General features: G+C 26.7%; 1 protein-coding gene across 1 annotated transcript in view; it reads left to right on the plus strand.

Annotated features, from left to right (window-relative positions):
• LOC136970989 (ribosomal protein S6 kinase 2 beta-like) overlaps positions 1-19,858 on the plus strand; it is a 44,253-nt gene extending 24,395 nt beyond the window's left edge. The window contains exons 2-19 of the mRNA XM_067265476.1: positions 3,610-3,660; positions 3,745-3,876; positions 3,978-4,059; positions 6,960-7,040; positions 7,105-7,184; positions 7,265-7,371; positions 7,447-7,624; positions 7,718-7,788; positions 14,848-14,936; positions 14,996-15,163; positions 15,258-15,379; positions 15,462-15,593; positions 17,139-17,228; positions 17,307-17,465; positions 17,540-17,778; positions 18,468-18,585; positions 18,659-18,796; positions 18,880-19,858. Coding sequence (XP_067121577.1) covers positions 3,610-3,660; positions 3,745-3,876; positions 3,978-4,059; positions 6,960-7,040; positions 7,105-7,184; positions 7,265-7,371; positions 7,447-7,624; positions 7,718-7,788; positions 14,848-14,936; positions 14,996-15,163; positions 15,258-15,379; positions 15,462-15,593; positions 17,139-17,228; positions 17,307-17,465; positions 17,540-17,778; positions 18,468-18,585; positions 18,659-18,796; positions 18,880-19,008 — 2,166 coding nt within the window. The 3' untranslated portion in view covers positions 19,009-19,858. The remainder of the gene's footprint in view (positions 1-3,609; positions 3,661-3,744; positions 3,877-3,977; positions 4,060-6,959; positions 7,041-7,104; positions 7,185-7,264; positions 7,372-7,446; positions 7,625-7,717; positions 7,789-14,847; positions 14,937-14,995; positions 15,164-15,257; positions 15,380-15,461; positions 15,594-17,138; positions 17,229-17,306; positions 17,466-17,539; positions 17,779-18,467; positions 18,586-18,658; positions 18,797-18,879) is intronic.
• The last annotated feature ends 1,323 nt before the right edge of the window (positions 19,859-21,181 follow it).

Here is a 21,181-nt window from a genome sequence, read left to right on the forward strand (position 1 = left end):
ATAACAGAGTTTTACTTACGATTTCACAACACAATTATACACGGCACTTGACGGGTTAACAGGAAATCTACGTTGAATGTGGATCAAAATATATGACACCGGCTAGTCGAGTTAAAATCTACACTAGAACTATTGCCTCCCCAAAACACTATTAAACTGCACTTATTCTCCTACGCTTCGTGTATCTACTCGTACCTACGCGAGCAATCGGGAATTCGGGACTATTGCTATCTCGCTTGCTCACACCGCGCTAGAAAATTCTTGATTTCTCTACTATTTTGAACTTTATATAAAGTTTTTAGATTTTTTTGGTTTTATTCTGGAATAGAATTAAATATTCTTCGAATGTACGAGAGTATTATTTTTGCTGTCGACGGGCCACCAGTATTCGACCGGCGGGCCGCATGCGGCCCGCAGGCCGCGGTCTGTGCATCCGTGCCCTAGAGATATATAAAGCGGGTTTGCACAACACGTGCATCAACTACAAGGATGCAATCAACATATCGCAAGCCTGGAAATTTTGCTATGAGGGAAGTCCACACCCACAAATAACTTAATATTGCATTAATTTGTTTTAAATTTAAAGAGCAGCGAACGTAAATAGTACGCAGGCGTAGATAATAGATAATAGCTTGTGCATAATGTTCCATTTTTATCTTCCAATTTCTTTGATTTCAAAAATTGGAATAGAACTCGCTTTGGTTTCTTGGTTCCATTCACGGGCATTTGAAACTACCTTTGTGCTGTGCCTGATGAAGACCCCGAAGGGGTTGAAAACGTTAGCAGTTGTATAAAAACACTGGATTGTCAAGGTTTTTCGTGGAAGAAAGAATTAAGTTTCATCCAGTCTACAGTAAGAAGTATAGTTGTGTTTTCTGTACTTGAGAATAACTGGATCATTCTTTTAGCTATTTGTTTTAACACATTTTACTTTTATTAAACATTTATTTTATTTTTATTCTTAGTATACTGTTTATGATTTTCTCTATACACAATTTTTTTCTTTGGTGCTTTCTGCTCATAACTATTATGGGAAATAATTGCAGATTTAAAATTTTTTATAAAATATTCACTCTGTTAACAATAAATGTTTATTTCTACCTACTCTGTTAAATGAACAATATGACTTGTTCATTCTTACTGAAAACTGGATAACTGTTGTGCTCCCAACATCAATAATCTAATCTGCCCAAGGGTTTATTGACCATGTCTGCCAATAGAATTAACCGTAAAGGTGGTGGTATCTTATTAATTTTTTTTTCTTTTCTTTTTAAATTCCAATAGCCAGTGGCCGAGCAGTTCTGTCACTAAACACTGGGAGTTTGGTTGGGGTTCGCACTGCGCTCAGATGGGCTGGCCACGTGGAGTTTTCTTGGTTTTCTCCATGTTTGTAACACCTGAATAGGGGCCAGTTTCCCTTACAAGACCTCTCGGAAGGCATTTCCCCTCGTGTAACATCGTGTCCCAAAGAAGGCAACGAGAAACCACTCTGGATGTAACTTTCCCTAGATACACCTCGGTGCATTACTAACTACTTACTAACCTACGCCAGGTGTCACCAACATCAGGAATCTGATATGGCGTACAAAGAAGAAGAAATGCCAATAAATTCTTTGAATGTACCAATGTTTTACTAGCCATTGAAATTCAAATTTTAGGTTATATTTAACCTTATGTTAGTGTTTCTCAACTTTTTATGCCAAGGACCAGTAAAATGTCTAAAAAATTCTACAGATCACTAAGTTATGTAGGCATAATTTTTTTAAACCTATATGGGAGTTATTCAGCATTTGGGACATACTGTGTCATTTATAACATAAATGGCATAGTATGTCTCAAATGTGTATAATTGAAAATAAACTATTAAAAGTGAATCATCATTGAACAGTTTTAATCTTTATTAATTTAAGTGTGCCTGCCATGTGTAGCATTTGAATTTTATTATTGTTGTTATTGCAGAAATTTGATATTTAAAAAGTGTAATTATACAGGTAACCCTGTATAACACGGCACTTCTATAGCATGGATCAGAATTGGGTAAAACCCTCATACAACATGAAATGTAATAAGTTTTTACATACTTAAGTACTAATAGTTCACAAAAATTATTTTCATGAACTATTAGTACTTAAGTATGTAAATTTTCTTTCTTCGCCTTCTGTCGATACACATGGTCCTTCTCGAAACTTGTTTCAATGTTGCCAGATCTCAACACTTCTGCTTTTGATGTTGCCAGATGTTTTTTCCTTATTCCATACTTGCTTTATTCTTCATAAGTGCTTAGCACCATATAAGGAAATTTATAAAGATTTTTTTAACTAAAAGCAAGCAATCTAAAATTACATACTTTTTGCAAAAGGTAAAGCATGGATCTGAAGATAATGCAGAAAAATGCTCAGAGGATAAGGATAGCTTGCCAAAAAGAAAATCCCCTCGGTTAATAGTGCTTAGTGATGACGACGAAAACATTGTTTAATTTATATTAATATGTATCACTTAAGAAAATTTTAATAAAGATATTTATCTTAATTATGAAAATATAATAACATGTTTTTTAATTTTTGGAACCTAACCCCCCTTTTTGTACTAGTTCTTTGTTTCGTATAACACTGATTCGCAAAACACGGTAATTTTTTGGAACGTAACTCCCATGTTATACAGGCGTTACCTGTATTATGAAATTGCTTATCATTCAATAAAATACCATATTAAAACATTTTTATTTCATATTCTTTAACAATGTTGTTATGAAATATTGTCTTTTTGATTATACATAATAAAAGATAAGTCATATTTATTTTGAACTATTTTATAAAAATTATTTCATTATTCTAAATGTTTGTTCCTACATAATTTATATTTTGTTTTATAATATATTCGTAATAATTTTGAAATTTTCTTTTTTTTACATTCTTTTCACATTACATAAACTTTCTCTGGATGTTCATTAAGATAATAATGGACATTTTAATGAAAATATATTTACATATGAAATGAGTGGAATAAATGATTTGTAAAATTGTTTTTTAAATGATACATTTTTATATGTGTGTGTGTATATATATATATATATATATATATATTATATTATAAACCAAACAATTTCCTTAAATAATCTGGCTATAATTCTGCTAATTTAATGATTAATACTAGTATTAATTTAATGATTAATACTAGTATTAATCATTAAATTAGCAGATTTATAACCTGATTATTTGGTTATGCTCAAATGTTAAAATACATTCAATTTCCAGTTTGATAAGTCTGAATCAGATAACTTGATAAATCTGTTGGACTTGGTTTTTCTATATTTTTTCATTTTTATTTAATTTTATCTCAAAAATGATAGATTAGATTTATCAAAATTAGTCATTTTATAATGTTATTATAGTTATATATATTTGTCAATTTGTCTATAATTGTTCATTATTATAAGATTTTTCTAAATATATATTTTAATTCATATAATTATTAGAATTTTTAAATGGTTAGAATTATGTTATTTTTTTGTCATTTAATGTCTTATTAAATTTCAACATTAAGTCATTCACAAATGCAAAAAATTTTATCACTTAAAACTAAAATAAGAAAATTTAATATATAATTTAGGTTCATGTATCTGAAGGAATGTTAGTGGAAGAACCAAATCAATTTTCTCAGGTATGTAATAAAATATTTTAAACATACAAATAAGTTTCCGAATCAATTAATTTATATATATACATATAAATTTTTTACATTCAGAATATATCCATGGATAAAAATGAAGATACACATGAAATTGAAGTTACTAACATCACAAAAGATGGTCATCCCAAAGGTGATCCAAATCAGTTTCAACTATTGAAGGTTTTAGGTCAAGGATCATTTGGCAAAGTAAATTTAAATTAATTATTTTATATCATAACCATCAAAAATAGACATTAATATTTATTTCCCCTTTGTCACTTTTTAATAATTAATTTCTGTTAATACAGGTGTTTTTAGTGAAAAAAGTCGTAGGTCCTGATGCTGGAACTTTATATGCAATGAAAGTATTAAGAAAAGCAACATTGAAAGGTAATTGTTAGTAGAAAACTTTGTATAAAATTTACAGTTTCAAATGTAATTGATTTCGAAAAAAAACCTGTTTGTGTGTGTGTGTGTATATATATATACTTTTGTCAGACAAAATTATACTCAATCCAGTTTGTTTTTTTTTTTTTTACTTAATGCCTGCAGAACACAGTCATTATGTTGGTCACATTATGATTTGTTGTAAGTTCGTGAGTTGTTATTTGTCAATTTTCAACAATTTTTTCTTGAAATTTTTCTTCATCAGCAGCTTTCAGGAGTCCCATACGTTTTGTATCCTGAATGAAACTTCCAAAACCATATTTGACATATCTGACATTTAGGAGCATCTTCACCATACACTGAGTATTTTTTACTGTTTGTATAGTGTTATATCTTTTATGAAACTTAAAGAGTATAGATAGTATGTTTGATATGTATTTTATATGCAGACATTTCAATGTCATTTTTTTGCAAACAAAATGTGAAGTAAAGTTTTAAAATAAGCTTATGGATAAAGAATACAATATCGCATTAATAGTAATGTGTTAAGTTTTACAACTATCATAATTAAACTACATATCTATTTTTGAAATCACTTTCAACACCAAAATAACAAATTCACCAACAGCTTTTGCTGAGAAAAGCATATCTATGTTAAGTAAAGACAGCTGTTAAAGCCACATTAATTAAAGCTTTTGCTGTGTATATTTTATGCTATCCCTCTCCAAACTTTTCCAGCTCAATCTCCTTGAGAAGTGTGTGTGTGGGCATGTGTGCTAATCAACGTGAGAAATATCACCCAGATTTGAAGCTCTACTTCATTGAGAACTGTTTTCTGATATCAAGAACATTTCTGTCCAACATGAGAATTATTGTTTCATTTTGAAAGTATTGTAAACTCTCTCTTTCCACATTAAGGATGAGCATATGCATACTGCTGTTTTATTCAGTTAAATGTTTTAATATAATTAACATTGTTGAATTAACTATATTCTAATTTCCAACTGAATCCTATCATTTCCTTAACCCTACTTGGTGTCAGAAAGATGAGTTTAATCACTTGCATTCAGTGTCAAATAGAGCCAAAGCCAAACTCATATATACAATCATTGTAATAAAACTGTTTTATTTACTGTATAATACTGTAATATACTGTATTTTCTGTTAGTCTGTTTTTATTTTTATTTCTTTTAAGCAGATTAAAAAAGTAATACAAAGCACTTTAAAAAAATATGGTATTGTACAATTTCAGTACTATTTACTGAATAGGCTGCTTTTTTATGTAGTACTATAATGTGAACTCTATGTAGTGGACATTTTTAGTTTTCCAGAAGGTGTTCTTTTATAGAAGTTTCACTGTATATATACATAATCTGAAAAAATAATAACAAATACAAATGGGCCACTGGTTGCCTTGTTTTATTGTTTGAAAATAAGTATTGTGTATTTGCTATATATAACTTTAAAAAGTTGTATTACAAATTATAAATATAATAAGGGAATAAATAATCTGGAATTCAAAATTTTTAAAGTTTTAAAAATTGTTTTCCATCATCTATTTAATTTGTTAAAATTAGTTAACAAATTTTGAATTTTTTTTCTATCTCCATTGCAATGCCATTAAATTAATATAAAAACATCAGTTAATTGTTGAATGCTTATAAATGAATGCATTAATAACTCTAATGTTTTTGACAAAAGAAATGAAATCAATAAAATTTTAAATATTAATCCAAATATATATATATATTTTTCTCATCTATTAAAGAAAAAGAAAGATAATTAACTGTTAACTGGACTTTCTAAATAAATTTAAATATATTAAAATATAAATGTAAGTTGAAAACTTTATTTGAAAATTATAACTTTGAAACAACCTAGAACAGGGATGGCAAGCCTTTTTGAGCCCACATGCCATATAGCAAGTATGATTAGTTTTAAAAATTTTTATGCGTGCTGAAGTTTCAGACTTCGATGAACAATATTTAAAGAAATAAAATGAATATGCAGAAGTTGATTTCAAAAAAGGAGATGATCAGGTGTTAAACCGAAAAGATATTGAAAAAGAAAGGTGATAAATTGAAATTACATGTTACGTTACAAGGCAGATGACTTTTTTTGACTTGTCATTTTGGACAGACATACCATAAGTTCTCCACCCTTACCCTAGAATCTTTATTGCACTTATACAGTACTGACTAATTATCCAGCAAGCTTGGGACAAAAAAATGGTCCAGATTTCTGGTTTTATGGTCACAGCCTAAAATTATACCTAAAACATAAAATAAACAATGGAAAGTAAATAATGAAATTATATTTAATAAGTACGTATATATGAAAATTATATATTTAAGCTGTTATAATTTAAGTTTAAAAAACTGTTTCATTATATGTTTGTTTCTGATGATGGCTGCCTAGATAGCTGAAAACATTAGAAAATGAAAGTTTTTGCTGGAACAGGCTGGAACTTTTTATTTTTACATTTATTCCAGTTAAGAAATTTTATTGTTATAATTTATTTGAAATTTCTGATGTTTTTTTCAAGAAATTTAAGTTTATTAAAAAATAAAAGGACATACAATGTTATATGGCATGTTTGAATTTTCAGTTATTTTGAAAATTCAAACACTATGTTTCAGAGAATTATCATTGCTTAGCTATAGCAGCAAAATGATACATACTCAAAATCCATCACATCAACTCCAACTGGTAAATACTATAGTTACAAAGTTTGTCTTAATTAACCAAGAATCAAAAATTTACAAATATGTTATTTAAAAGTCAAATGCAATGTCTATTATTTTGTAACATTATTTGATATTTCAATCATTTTATACCTGAAAAAGTAAGTTTAAAAAGTGGAAATTTTTTTTAAAATGTTTTTTTTTTTTTTTTTTTTTTAGTTCGAGATCGTATGAGGACAAAAATGGAGAGAGATATATTGGCAGAAGTAAAACATCCTTTTATTGTAAAATTACATTATGGTAATTAAACTAGTAATTATGTAAAATTCATATTTTACAAAATTATTTAGAAATATTTTTGTAGCATTTCAGACAGAAGGTAAACTTTATTTAATTTTGGATTTCCTGAAAGGAGGAGATCTTTTCTCTCGTCTTAGTAAAGAGGTAAGATTGCATTGTGAAAACCCTTGGTTTTTATTATTGTGTTTGAAAATAGAAAATTAATTAATTTATAATTTTTTTAGTTTATGTTTACAGAAGATGATGTAAAGTTTTATTTGGCAGAGTTAGCTTTAGCCTTGGACCACTTACATAGATTAGGTATAATTTATCGTGATCTCAAACCTGAAAAGTGAGTATAAATGAGCTCCCTTTTCAGTAAACATGATTTATGATCTTTTTCTAATTATATCAAAAATTTTTTTAGTATTCTTTTAGATGTTGATGGTCATATTAGTTTAACAGATTTTGGCTTAAGTAAAGAAGCTTTAAATGACCAAAAAACATATTCATTCTGTGGAACAGTAGAATATATGGCTCCTGAAGTAATTAATCGTAAAGGCCATTCTATGGCTGCAGATTGGTGGTCATTTGGAGTTTTAATGGTAATCATATATTTTGTTATGTGAAAGTAAAGAATTAGTTTTAGTATTTCAGTTTTTAATATTTTTTCTGCTTTTTATTTCATAAAATAATAGTTTGAAATGTTAACTGGTGCCCTACCGTTTCAAGGAATTGATAGGAAAGATACCATGATGCAAATATTAAAGTAAGTAATTTATTCACTTACATATTTTTATAAAATATGAAAGTTAATGAATCATTTCAAAATTCCAGCAAATTGGTTAAAGGAAACATGTAGATATTTGAATAACTCTCTCTTAACTGTTTAATATATATGATCTTATAGGAGATTTAATAGTTAAAGTAAATATAGAAGTACTGTACATATAGTCAGGAAGATGAGAGATTACACTTGGTCAGTACTAATTGTGTCTACTTTAGTGGAGATATGTGGCAGATAGTGAAGTACTTTCTGCATCAAAACTTTTCTCTTCAAAAGCAATTATGACCAAGGCTACAGAGAGTTCATTTTTGTGTACACAAATGTTCTTTTCAAGGAAACATGACATATTATAACTGATAAATCTTGTACAGCATAAGTACACACAAGTTAGCATAGCAAAATTGTCAGTTATCTGAGGTAATGTGGGCCAAGGCTACCTCAGATAACTGAAAATTCAAATAAAATGGACTTCCACAGTCGTTTCAGATTAAAAATTACAAATTACAAAAGATTTATATGGTATCATTTTTAAGCCTCTTTTTATACCTTAATGAATTTAATCATATACAAGGTGTTCTGCGAGGTATTTGGCAATATTTTTAACAGTATGTTATAGAGGCCCAAGAGATCCAAAAATAGCCTATAAAGAAAGGCCTTCAAACACATTGTTTATCACTAGAAAGGATTAAAGTAGATGCCCTTTAAGATGTTGCTCTGCAGCACTGCAGAAAAGCTTCACTGCCTGTACTATACTAAAGAACCAAAGAATGCAAGTGAACTTTACATTTTTGAATCTGAAGGTAAGAAGCTGAAGATCAACATGATTGAGGCTATTCTGCAGAATTTAGCAGGGCTGCAGAACAGCATCTTAAGGAATAGCTGATCTAAACTTTAATCCCTTCTAGCAAACAATATTGAAGGTTTATAGGACAGTTTTGGATCCCTTAGACCTTTAGAATATGTTGTAAAAATATTGCCACTAGCTTATGGAATATCCTGTATAAGAATAACATTTTTTATTTCATTTAATATAAAATTAATACATGCAAAAGTTTCAAGAATAAAAATGTTTATTATTCTACTTACATTTTAATATGAATGGTTTGTCTCACATTAAAGTTAAATGATAAAAGATAATAGAAACAAATCATTTTGTAATGTGTGTTATTGTTTTTGAACTTTCTTTTTTATGAATTACAGAATTATGTAAGAAAAGTAATATGTTCACTTGCAGCAATGATTCTCAACCTTTTTTTTCGTCACAATACACTTTTAATAATTTAAAAATTTGGCAGCACGCATGGTTACTTCGGTAAGTACCATAGGACAGCCAGTGATATCATAACAGTGATTTTTAAACACTGTTGGTTATTTAGGTCACATTTTCTAAACACCTTGATAACTACCAGCAGCTACCGATAACACCGGTTACAATTTCCAAACATGCCCTAGAAAGGTAGAAGTAATTGAACTACTTATCTGACGTTGCTTATGTATGGGTATTCGCAGTGGTGGCACACTTAAAAAATCTCGCAGCACACTGGTTGAGAATCACTTGGATAACTTACAGGTTTGTCTCAGATAATGCAGACCTCAATTAACCAGGACTTGGATAATTGGGATTCTACTATATCTGTTATGATTGATTTAGATTTGATGTAATGTGGAGTTATTTGTCAGATAATTTTTCATAACATTTTTATTTATTTAATAAATAAATATAAATTTATTTTCTGTTTGTCCAGTCAAGCTTTTTTTTTTTTTTTTTTACATAAATCATTCTCTTTGTACATTGATGATAAATTTGAAAAATGTAATCAGTTTATTAAAAAAAAGAAAGATTTTGTTAAATTATACATAATTATGATATTCCATATTCACAATATACTTAAAAACTAAAAGTATATGTTTAGAATTTTTTAGTAAATTATTTTATTAAATTATTCTGTATTGTTTTTACTATTTGTTTAATATTTCTTTATGATATTTTTTTACTTCTTTGGGATTACAGTGGATTCTCAATCTATCATTTTTGACAGAACCATGGGGAGAAATGACTAATGCAGGAAAATGATTGTCACGGGAAATTTAATGTCTACCCCAAGACAACGTGCTAATTTTTACTAGTGTTGCCAGGCTTTAAGAAAAAATGTTGTGAATAAAGTACAGTATTTTGTAAAGCAGTAGACAAAAAGTAGTCAAAAATTACAATAAAAACTGATTATCTGTAGTCAAAGGTTTAACTGTTAAATTTGATGTGCTTTTATTTTTAATACATGAAAATCAGTGTTTCTATTTAGCACCCTCTATTGTGAGTAAAATGATTGATGCAGGACAGTATTTTTCTTTCAGTTAAAATACAGAACGAACATTGCAGGAAAACAAATGATGCAGGAATGAGGGGTATGGGAAAAATTAATAATATATGTATGGGTCCTTTGTTTGGGACTGGAGAAAACAACCAATATACATGGGAAAACAATTGATACTGGAATGATAGATCGAAAATCCACTACATTGGTATTACTCTTTAGGTGTTTGTGGTGTTTGAATTATGTTGATGTAAACACCCAAATTTTTTATTTATGATTATTTATTGATTATTTATTATTTATTTATGATTTATTGAAGAAAATGACTGAGGAGGGAAATATTGTAATTTCCAAAATGCATCTGGGTAAAATAAAGTTGTTGATTGGCTAGTAATTATGGAGTCTGTGGATATGATAATTCATAGAAAATTAAGATGTTTGAACTAGTTACATATTGAGACCTAAATTCTTTATGATGGTCAAAGTAGTAACATAGCAATCATCATTAATACAACAAATTTTAAAGGCAAAGATTATCATTTCATCCATGATCCATTTTAAGACCTTTGCAGTTTTTGTGTGTAAAAAATTAATTACTAATCAGTATGCAAACAAGCATTATCTTGTTGAGAAAAATAATGATAATTGATCAAAAAGTTCATTTTAAAGTATGATGTCTTTCTTTGAAAAAATTATTATATGTGAAAATTCTGTATTATATTTTATAATTACTGTAAATGCTTGAATAGTCTTGAAAAAGAATAATAATAAATGACTATTGTTTTCAAAACATTTGAACAAAGAAATTATATCAATTATAATTATTAAAAATTTTCAAGTCTAATAGTAGCAATTATTAATTTTTAAAAAATTTGGAAATTGTGTGATACATTATTTTTCATACAAAAATAACATTTATTTTAAAAATATTATTGTTAAAAATATTAATATTATTAAATCACTAGCAAAATTATTGTATCTACTTTAATGTAAAGATAAAAGAATATTAAAGACATAATTGATACAAACAAATTTTTTAAAAATGTATCAGTGATTAAAATACAGTAGACTCCCGTATAACGCGCTCCCATAAAATGCGAATTTGTACAACGCGATAAACAGTCCCGTATAATGCGTAAGATAAATTTAACATTTTCACGTAGTTTCTGATTTTTTGTTTAGAAAAGCGAATGTATGCACTTACCTGTTGTTTATATATGAATAGTGAAGCTGATAGTTTAAAGAAGTAGCAGTTTATAAAAAAATAATAATACATACTCATTTAAAGATATAAGAGAAAAATAATTTTATTCAACTTAAAATAAAATTATGCACTTCACTGTTTAACATTTATTCACTATTGGAAGTATCAACAAATAAGTTCCAATGATGCTGTTTTGTTAATATTGGTTGTACAGTACAGTACAGTACAGTACAGATTTATTGGCAACCGTTACAATTTACAGACTCCTGAATTTGCATAAATTGATCGCGTTATATGGGACAGATTTTCTACAACGTGGAACATATCCCCACGTTATATGAGAGTCTACTGTATACATAATGTAATTCAAAATAAACTTATGTAGATAATTTAGTTTTTAATTTATTTTAAATGGGAGAAATAAATAAATAATACAAAAATGCTTTGTGAATTTTCTTGTTTTTTTATTATTATTATTATTATTAATTTTCAACTATAATTTTTATTACTTATTTGTTTAATATGTTATGAATAGAATTTCAGTGTAAGAATTTTTTTATTGGATTTTCTGGTAATTTTATTATTTTTTGGTATAATTTATCATTCATCCTTATATTTGCCTACATAAGTTACACATTTCAAAATTTATCATAAAATTTTTATTATTTGGGATAATTAAATAATAACTCAGCAGCTGTAAACTATTTGAATTGAGATGTGTCATAACATATTTGATTGGATAAGTTTTTTTTATTAGAAAAGTAAAAACTTTTTTTTATAATTTTTTTTTCCTAGATAAAGATATTATTATTAGTATGATATTGTATGCATTATATTATCATCTATGAATACTGTACTTCAAAATTAATACTGTAGTAAGTTCAACAAAAGAATAATTTTGTATTGTAGAAGGATGAAAATATTTAATCATGATTATTAGATTTTTTATTACTTATACTAATGCTACATGTTAAAAAATATGTTATACTTATTATTTTCAAATATAGTAATGTGTATACTGGACATTCAATTTGAAATGAACAATCAAATATCTCAAAAACTAAGCAATACCAAAAACATGTTTTTAACAAAAGTTGTAGGGACCAGACAGTTCCCTATGGTCACACAAATTCAAATTTTCAAGGTTATAATGGAAAATGTTTTTTCAAATAAAACCCCTCTACTTCTGAGTTTACCATGTTAAAATATACAAAAATATGTCATGTAGACATGTTTCACACACTTTAAGTGGCATTATTTGATAATTATTAGCATTACCTATATTATTTTATCTGATGGATTTTGTACAGTTGGATTTACATATCTTTGTAGTTTTGTGTGTGTGCACTTGACAATTACAAACAAATGATTTTCAATTGTTTTGATTACATTTACAAAATAGTTTGTTATTTTTGTTCTTCATGGTACAAAACTGATGTTAAAGCAAAAACACTTTAACTGATCTTGTTTTCACCTCTCTTTATTTCTTGATTTGCATTGTTGTTTCATTAATCCTTAATGATCTCTTTATTATTTTACATTGTAATAATGTCTGACTATTCTGCAAATGAAATTGTTGATAATCAAGTTAGTACTTGGAGAATGCTGATATAACAAGCAATTATTTATTGCGACATTATCACAATGCCGAGCTGCAATTTTTAATGATATTTTTAATTGATTTCATTTAAAACATATGCTCTCCACCTCAAATTAGTAGTGGCTTGCCCCTGTATATAATACTTTTCCTTTAACAGTAGTGTCATGCTGGTCATCTAACTCCTTTCAGAGAAAAATTTTTGAATTGGAATAACATGACTTTCAGTTTGCATCAGAAGTTTGTATGTAGTTAATCGGAGCCTCCTGCCCCTAAGGTTTCCATATCTGGTCTTGTCTTTTGTCTAGCTAACTTCATTCTCAAAATTAAGAAGACAGACAACAACAGTGGAAATATAGGTCTACAATTTTTTAAAATTGCAATGCAATTACAGAAGCACAGCTTCTACTTATCACAGTCATTTTTTGCATAGAAGACATCCAACCATTTTGTCAATTGTTTAAATGGAACAAAGAGCCTTATAGGATTACTACTACAAGAAAGAGATAAGAATGCATTAGTGCAAAGTATTAGTGACAACTACATAATGAATAAATTGTGCAGTGGCAAATCTTTGCAGTGATACATAATGATTCAAAAATTAGTCTTCAACAAATAGAATATGACTTGGATCAACCATCAACTATGCATTTGATTTTGAGATCAACTCATTACTAGTAATCCATACCACATTATTCTAATCCAAGCATTATCTGAACAGGACAATTTTGAAGTTGAAATTTATTAGTGGGTTTTGCAACAAGCAATTCTACAATCCAATTTGTATAATAATATGCTTTTTAGCAATGAAGGAATGTTTCATAGCTAATGCAACTGTAAATCTAATAATTCTCAATACTGGACACCTTAAAATCCATTGAGGATTTTAAGGTGACCAGTATTGAGATACATTATTAAATAGTATCACTAAAAGCACATGAAACATATCAATGTTACATAAAATATTTTTTAACCCAATTTCTTTTATTTATTTTAACATGATAACTTTAGGAGTTTCCGTTTGAAAAAAGTTACATTTTCCACTATATCCTGAAAATTTGACCTCTCTTGACTAACATATTTCCATTTTCTTCTTTGCTTCCTACAGATTTTGTTAAAAACATTTTTTTTTTTTTATTACTTAGTTTTTGAGATATGTGATTGATCCATTTAAAATGAGAACTCTGAAAATTATTATAAAGTTATTGTATGTTTTACATTCAGTTATATTAAAAAAAAAATACATTTCTATTATATCTTTATTATTGGAGATAAATACAATTCATGTTAAAAAAAATTTTTTAAATAGTCATATGATAATAATGAACATTAAATACAGCTATTTTTTTCCAAGAAAATGTTTGAGTTTAGAAAAATTATCATTAAAATAATCTAATGGTAAAAAATTATTCATCATATATTAAAAATAATACTGTCCATTGATATTACAAACATTTGACAAATGTTTGCAAAATGTGCAAAAATATGATTAGTTAGAATTTAATTTCTAATTAATTCAAAAATTTTGAGTTATGAATTCAACAGATGCAGTTCTGTGAGTTTAAATTGATCTAATTTATTTTAAAAATTCCTCATGCAAATGACATTGCTTTTCTAATAATCTTGTTTACTGTACTTTATATAATCACATTTATATACCTTGACATATTTTAATTATAAAATATCACAGAAGAAACAAGTATTGTAAAATTTTATTTACCATATTTTCTGGCATATAAGACAACTCCTGACTTTTACAGTTAAAATATAGAGTTTGGGATATACTTGCCCTATAAGATGACCCCGACTTTTGAGAAGATTTTCCTGGGTTAAAAAGTCATCTTATACGCTGGAAAATACGGTATATTATTGAAGAATTTTTTAAAATTTAATGTAATAAATTAAATATGCATACTTTTCTGTTATAGAGCTAAACTGGGAATGCCACAATTTCTTAGTCCAGAAGCTCAAAGCTTATTGAGAGCATTATTTAAAAGAAATCCAGCAAATAGATTAGGTAAGTTATTTTAATTTAAACAATGTATTTTTATATTTATTAAAATATGTATGAAATAGGTTCAGGACCAAATGGCATTGGTGACATCAAAGCTCATGAATTCTTTGCCACCATTGATTTTGTTAAATTATACAAAAAGGAAGTTACACCCCCATTTATTCCTGCTGTTGCCCGTTCTGATCACACTTTCCACTTTGACAAAGAATTTACTTCAAAAACTCCTATAGGTGAGGCAAAAGCTAAAAAATTATTTAAATTTATTATTATTATTTTTTTTACACATTTCATTTTAATCTATTTATTATTTAAAAAATAAACAAGTAGATTCTCCTGGTGTTCCACCTAGTGCCAATGCACATGAGCTATTCAGAGGTTTTAGTTTTGTTTCTTCTACATTCTATGAAGACACAAGTGTAAAAAATAATGAAAACATTATTAAACAAGTTAGTATTTTTTTTTTTGTTTTGTTAAATAATAAACATATAAAGGCTGCATATGTGTTGCTAATACCATATTTTTTTATAGGTTGATAATAAACAAGTATACAAAAGTTCCATTCTTTCTGATTATGAATTTAAAGAAGTTTTAGGTTTTGGTTCCTACTCAGTATGTAAAAGATGCATTCATAAGGAAACAAATAAAGAATTTGCTGTTAAAGTATGTATATTTTGAATTATATTTGTTTTTTTACAACAATAATACATATTTAATTTAATTACAGTATTGTTACAATAATTTAAGTTTATATTATTGTTATTTCTTTAAAGTCTAGAAGAATTGAATTAGGTTATTTGATTTTATTTATTCTAAAACTTAACAAAATTAATTATAATTATATTCTGCTGCTGTTGCTTTTAAAGTTAGAATTCCATATGTTTTTTTTTGTGTGTGTGTGTGTGTGTGTGTGTGTGTATAGAATGATTTTTTAAAATTTAAGACTTGATTGATTAAAATTCACTGTCAAATTTCAAAATTTTTATCATAACATTGCATTTTTTTTGTTGATCAGTTTGTGCTGATTAATGTTGTTATTTCATTAATAAAATAGTTGATTTGAAATATAATTTAAAATTGTCTATTTATTGAAATTAATTTAATCTATTTGAAATAGAATTGACTCTTTTAATACATTAAGGAATTAATTAAAATTTACTGTAGCACTAAAACTATTAAATGTATTTTTTAATATAAATTGCAATGTACTTAAGAAAGAAAGAATTATTTTTTTTAACCATGAAACATTATATAAAAGCTTATTTGAATTGATTTATTGATTAAAATTTATGAGTGATATGGATATAAAACAATTGGACTAAAATAGTGACATCATATTATTTCATGGTGTTTTTCCTAATTTAATCAAATTCTTATATTTCTCATTGGTTTTAGAATGAGAAATCTATACGAGTTTCTAAGGAAAGCTTATTTAAAATTGGTAATGTATTTAATATCTATAAGAAAAGTAGATATTTTTTAACAAATGAAATATGTAGAATGTTTCATTATTAATAAAAAGCAGTGTTAAGGATTTTAGTTTTTTTGTTTGTAAAAATAGCATTAATTTATAGATGTAGGAACAGCACAGAAACTACAAGCCTTTAAGTTTTTTCAGGACACAGGGTAGTATTTCCAGTTTTTCATCTTGATGGTTATATTATATATATATATATACAATATAGTTTTGATTATTCAAGCTAATGTGGATCAAAGGTTCTCAGATAATATTGAATGTTTGATAAATTATTTAAATATAAAAGTCTAAAATGTACTCTAGTTTTAGGTTAGACCTGCAATAAAACACTTTTGATTTTATTTCTTATTCAAACAAGAAGATAAAGTAAATGCTAATATATGATTACAATTAATTTTCTTTTCAATCTTTCAAATCTTTCTTTAAAATTTATATTTTTAAGAGAAATACTAGAGCAAACTCTTTTTAAAACATTTCTTTTTTCAGTACAGTACTGTTTTCTTGTCTTTAGTTACAAACTCTTCCAAAATTTTATCTTGAATAATGCAATAGTTTGGTCTTGACTGGCCAAGATTCTACTATATTTATATAAACCAAATGCAGCTTAATTTTCAATTGAAATTTAAGACAGGCTCTCAAAAAACTGTCTTATAAAAATTATTTTAATAATTACTCAACTAATGAATAAAAATATTGTAACTAGATGTTTAATGTAATTGTCTATTTTTTAGATAATTGATAAGTCTATACGAGACTGTCAAGAAGAAATAGAGATTCTTCTAAGATATGGCCATCATCAAAACATTGTTACATTATACGATGTAAGTTTGGTTCATTTAATTTCCTTATATTAATAACACTGAAAAAATAATTGTTTATTTTTCTGTTGTACTTTGTAGGTTTATGAAGATGCAAATTCAATTTACTTAATTATGGAATTACTCAGAGGGGGCGAATTACTTGACAAAATACTTAGTCAGAGATATTTCAGCGAAAAAGAAGCAAGTGCTATACTTGAAGTTATTGCAAGGACTGTTAAATATCTTCATGATAATGGGGTAAGAAATTTGACATAATAAATTTGGAAGCATGTTTGCAAGAATCATAATTTGTAATTGATTCTTCTAACTAGGTAGTGCACAGAGACTTAAAACCTTCCAACATCATGTATGCTGATAAAACTGACAATCCCTCTTCTTTAATTGTATGTGATTTTGGATTTGCCAAACAAATAAGAGCAGAAAATGGATTACTGATGACACCATGCTATACAGCAAATTTTGTAGCACCAGAAGTGCTGAAACAACAGGGTTATGATGAAGCTTGTGATATATGGAGTATGGGTGTGCTTTTGTATACAATGCTTGCTGGGTAATTTAGAATTTTTTCCCCATCATTCAAATTCCTCATTTATAGCTTGGGTAGATTCTGAAAAACATAAACATTGGAAAAAATTTAACATTTAATAATTTCTTTTTTTGACTTGATTATATTTCTTACACTCAAATATTGAAGAGACGTTTTTACCAACTTCACCATTAATACTGGGTAAAAATTAATTCTGTAATTAAAGAATAATTTAAATTTAGAATTTTTAAGTTTCCAAATTATATCATTATTAAAATATAAATGATCAAAAACATCATGTTAAAAAAATTCAATAATAAATTTATAGTTTTACTGTAATGTGTAAAAATAACATTATAAATATAGACCATAACCTGATTTTTTAATAACCAAACATATCTAAAAAGTGAATTATTCTTGGGCTAGATTTAAGCAAAGTATTAATCTAAGTTTTAGATATGTTTTAACTATTAAAAATAACTTAATTTAAACTTGTCAATTGTAGACATCTGTTCTTGACAAATGCTCTTTCTTTAACTTAGAAGTTCAGGAAGATAATGTTTCATATATTTCAAGAATTATTTTCCAAAGATTTAATTTTCAAACACATTTAATAAAATATAGTTTTGAGATTTTTTTTATGATAGTTCTCTTTCTCTTTAATAATTTTATCATTTTTATAATTATAATAAATTTAAAATAAATGTTTTTAGACATACACCATTTGCAAATGGTCCAAATGATACGCCAAGTGATATTTTAGCTCGAATTGAACAAGGGAGGTTTGATACATTTTCATCAAACTGGATAACTATTTCTACCAGTGCTAAAGTAAGTTTATTATATTTATATCAAATATTTTTTATTAAGGTATTAACATAGAGTTATATTATGTTTTATTCAGCATTTAGTACAAATGATGCTACATATTGATCCTAAGAAACGATACAAAATCACAGATATTCTTAATCATTCATGGATAACTAATCGAAACATTCTTCCCTCTAACAATCTGTTTCATCAGGATCTTCATTTAGTCAAGGCAAGTTTTAAAATAAGGCTACAAGCTACTTCTACATTTATAAAATTTTTTTGAAATTATATCATAAACTTTGAATTATCTAGGGTGCAATGGCAGCAACATTCCGTGCTATCAATAATTTTCCTAAGCCACCAAATCTAGAACCAGTTGGAGCTTCTGAGCTTGCGCGCCGCCGTGCCAGAACTAAACCAAAGTCTTCCACTGAAGTGTAAAAGTGCCATTTATTATTTATTTTTGCAAAGAAGATGAGATCAGTTGGTGCAAACCAATTATGCAGATCAGCTGCATTATCAATATCAGGACATTCTCACTCATAAAAGAATATGTAATATATATATGCATTTTTTTTTTTTTTTTTTTTTTCATATTTTGAAAATGGGGGAATCAATCGAATATTGATTATGGCATTTCATCATTTGTTCATTTTAATTTTTGTTAGGAACGAACCTCATATAAAGCATTTATGTGCCTAGTTTCTAAGAATTCGACTTATTGCATTGCATTTGAATGAAAAGATGATATGAAGTTCTGAGACGATAATCTTGGCATTTTTTGACGAGAAGTTGAAATTCTGTACATAAGTTATTGAAGAAATTCCATTCAAAATTGTAGCTTGTATTTATACTCTAGTCTCATTTAAATAAGTTTAATACATATGCATATTTTGCATTTTCAATCTGGTAAATATGCAAATATTGATCATTTGCAACCCCCATTTCAGCCAGGATCAACATTGAGAATATTTACCATTTCTGTCCAAATACATAAATTGTTAATTAGCCCTCACTGATTGTGATAATTTATGAACTACCTGCAGTGCTTTATAAAAGTATTGTTAAATATCAAGTGCCTTAAATATTTAATCCATCAGAAATTTAAAATTAGAATTTTATACATTCCTTATAACATTGTTAAAAACAAGAATTATTTGTATAGATTCATTTGTAGAGAGAAATTTACACTATTATATATATATATAAAACAGCAAGTTTGTAAACCTGAAAAGTACAAATGTGTTATACTTAATATACTTTTATATATGTATATTAGCAATAATGAATAAAATTATTAAATTTAAAAAAGAAATTATTTCATCAAAATATTAAAATTTATTGAGTGAATTTCAAAGATATTGAAACATTTTGAATTTTGAAGATATTGAGACCATCTCACTTCACTTTTCCTAGTCAAAATTAAAGTTAGAATTTGTTCTATTTCTTTGATTTTCCAAGGTTAATATGGGCTAGTACTTTGTTCTGAAAAGTTTAGCCAACATTTAATATATGTGGACCCCAGTTTAAGTGGTTGTCCACATATATTAAATGTTGAATGTGCTTGTACTAATGATGTGGCAACTATGAATATAAATATTCATTAAAGGTCAGATTAATTTTTTTTAATTATTTGACTACTATAAATATTTATTTTAAAATATTTAATTCAGATTTTATAAATATATTATTACTTTATTTTCAAATTGCAAGGATTAATTCTATATACTAAAGACAGTATAGGAATATATAGATTGTCAATTGCAAATATAGATTTCCATAGTTCATATTTAAAAAACATACTTGATTTTTTTTTTTTGATTTGTTGTTAATGTTATAAAATGTTCATCAAAAGCAAAATATATGTTAATTTATAATTAACAGATACTGTAATTTATTTGTAGATAAAATTTTGATTTATTATACATTTAAAAGATTTTACATTGTTTGTGTAGCTACAAATAGAAAATTCAATTTAAAACTTTTTACATAAAAACAAGCTCTGTGAGTTGCAAACATTGCATTAATTCTTGTGGGAATATTCTTTTATTTCAGATATTTTTTCCTCTGCTTTTTCATCATTTTTGATTCTCTTTCTAAATAATAATGAATAATAAATTATAAATAACATTTAAATTTAATATTATTAAAGAAAAAATTTACTGGTACCTTTTATTATATTCTCTGTAATATAACCTGGTTTCTTTGATGATGATGTTTGGTTTGATATGTTTTCCACATGTTGAATCAATGATGCCTTGAATTTTTAAACGAAGATAGTCACATCTCTCAAAAAATTCAATCACTTTAACATCAACAATAAAACAGTTCATAGAATCCAATTTATATAATGGGAAATTATGATTTATATAATAATTGTTACGTTTTAATATTTCTTTGTAGAATTGACAAACTTTCGTTTGTTTGTTCATTTGATAAATTAAGTTAAACAAAGTAAACCATTTTGATGATAAATATTTTGTTTTATTCTCATCTAGAATTGCCGAAAATTCATCTTTTTCTTTAAATTTTATATTGAACTTTAAGAAGAGTTCAAATTCTTTATTCATTTCAATAGTCATTGTGTGTTCCTGATCTTCCTTGAAGTATTTAG

Source organism: Centruroides vittatus, unplaced genomic scaffold (genome assembly GCF_030686945.1).
Source record: "Centruroides vittatus isolate TY-2023 unplaced genomic scaffold, ASM3068694v2 contig_1050, whole genome shotgun sequence".
NCBI lineage: Eukaryota > Metazoa > Arthropoda > Arachnida > Scorpiones > Buthidae > Centruroides > Centruroides vittatus.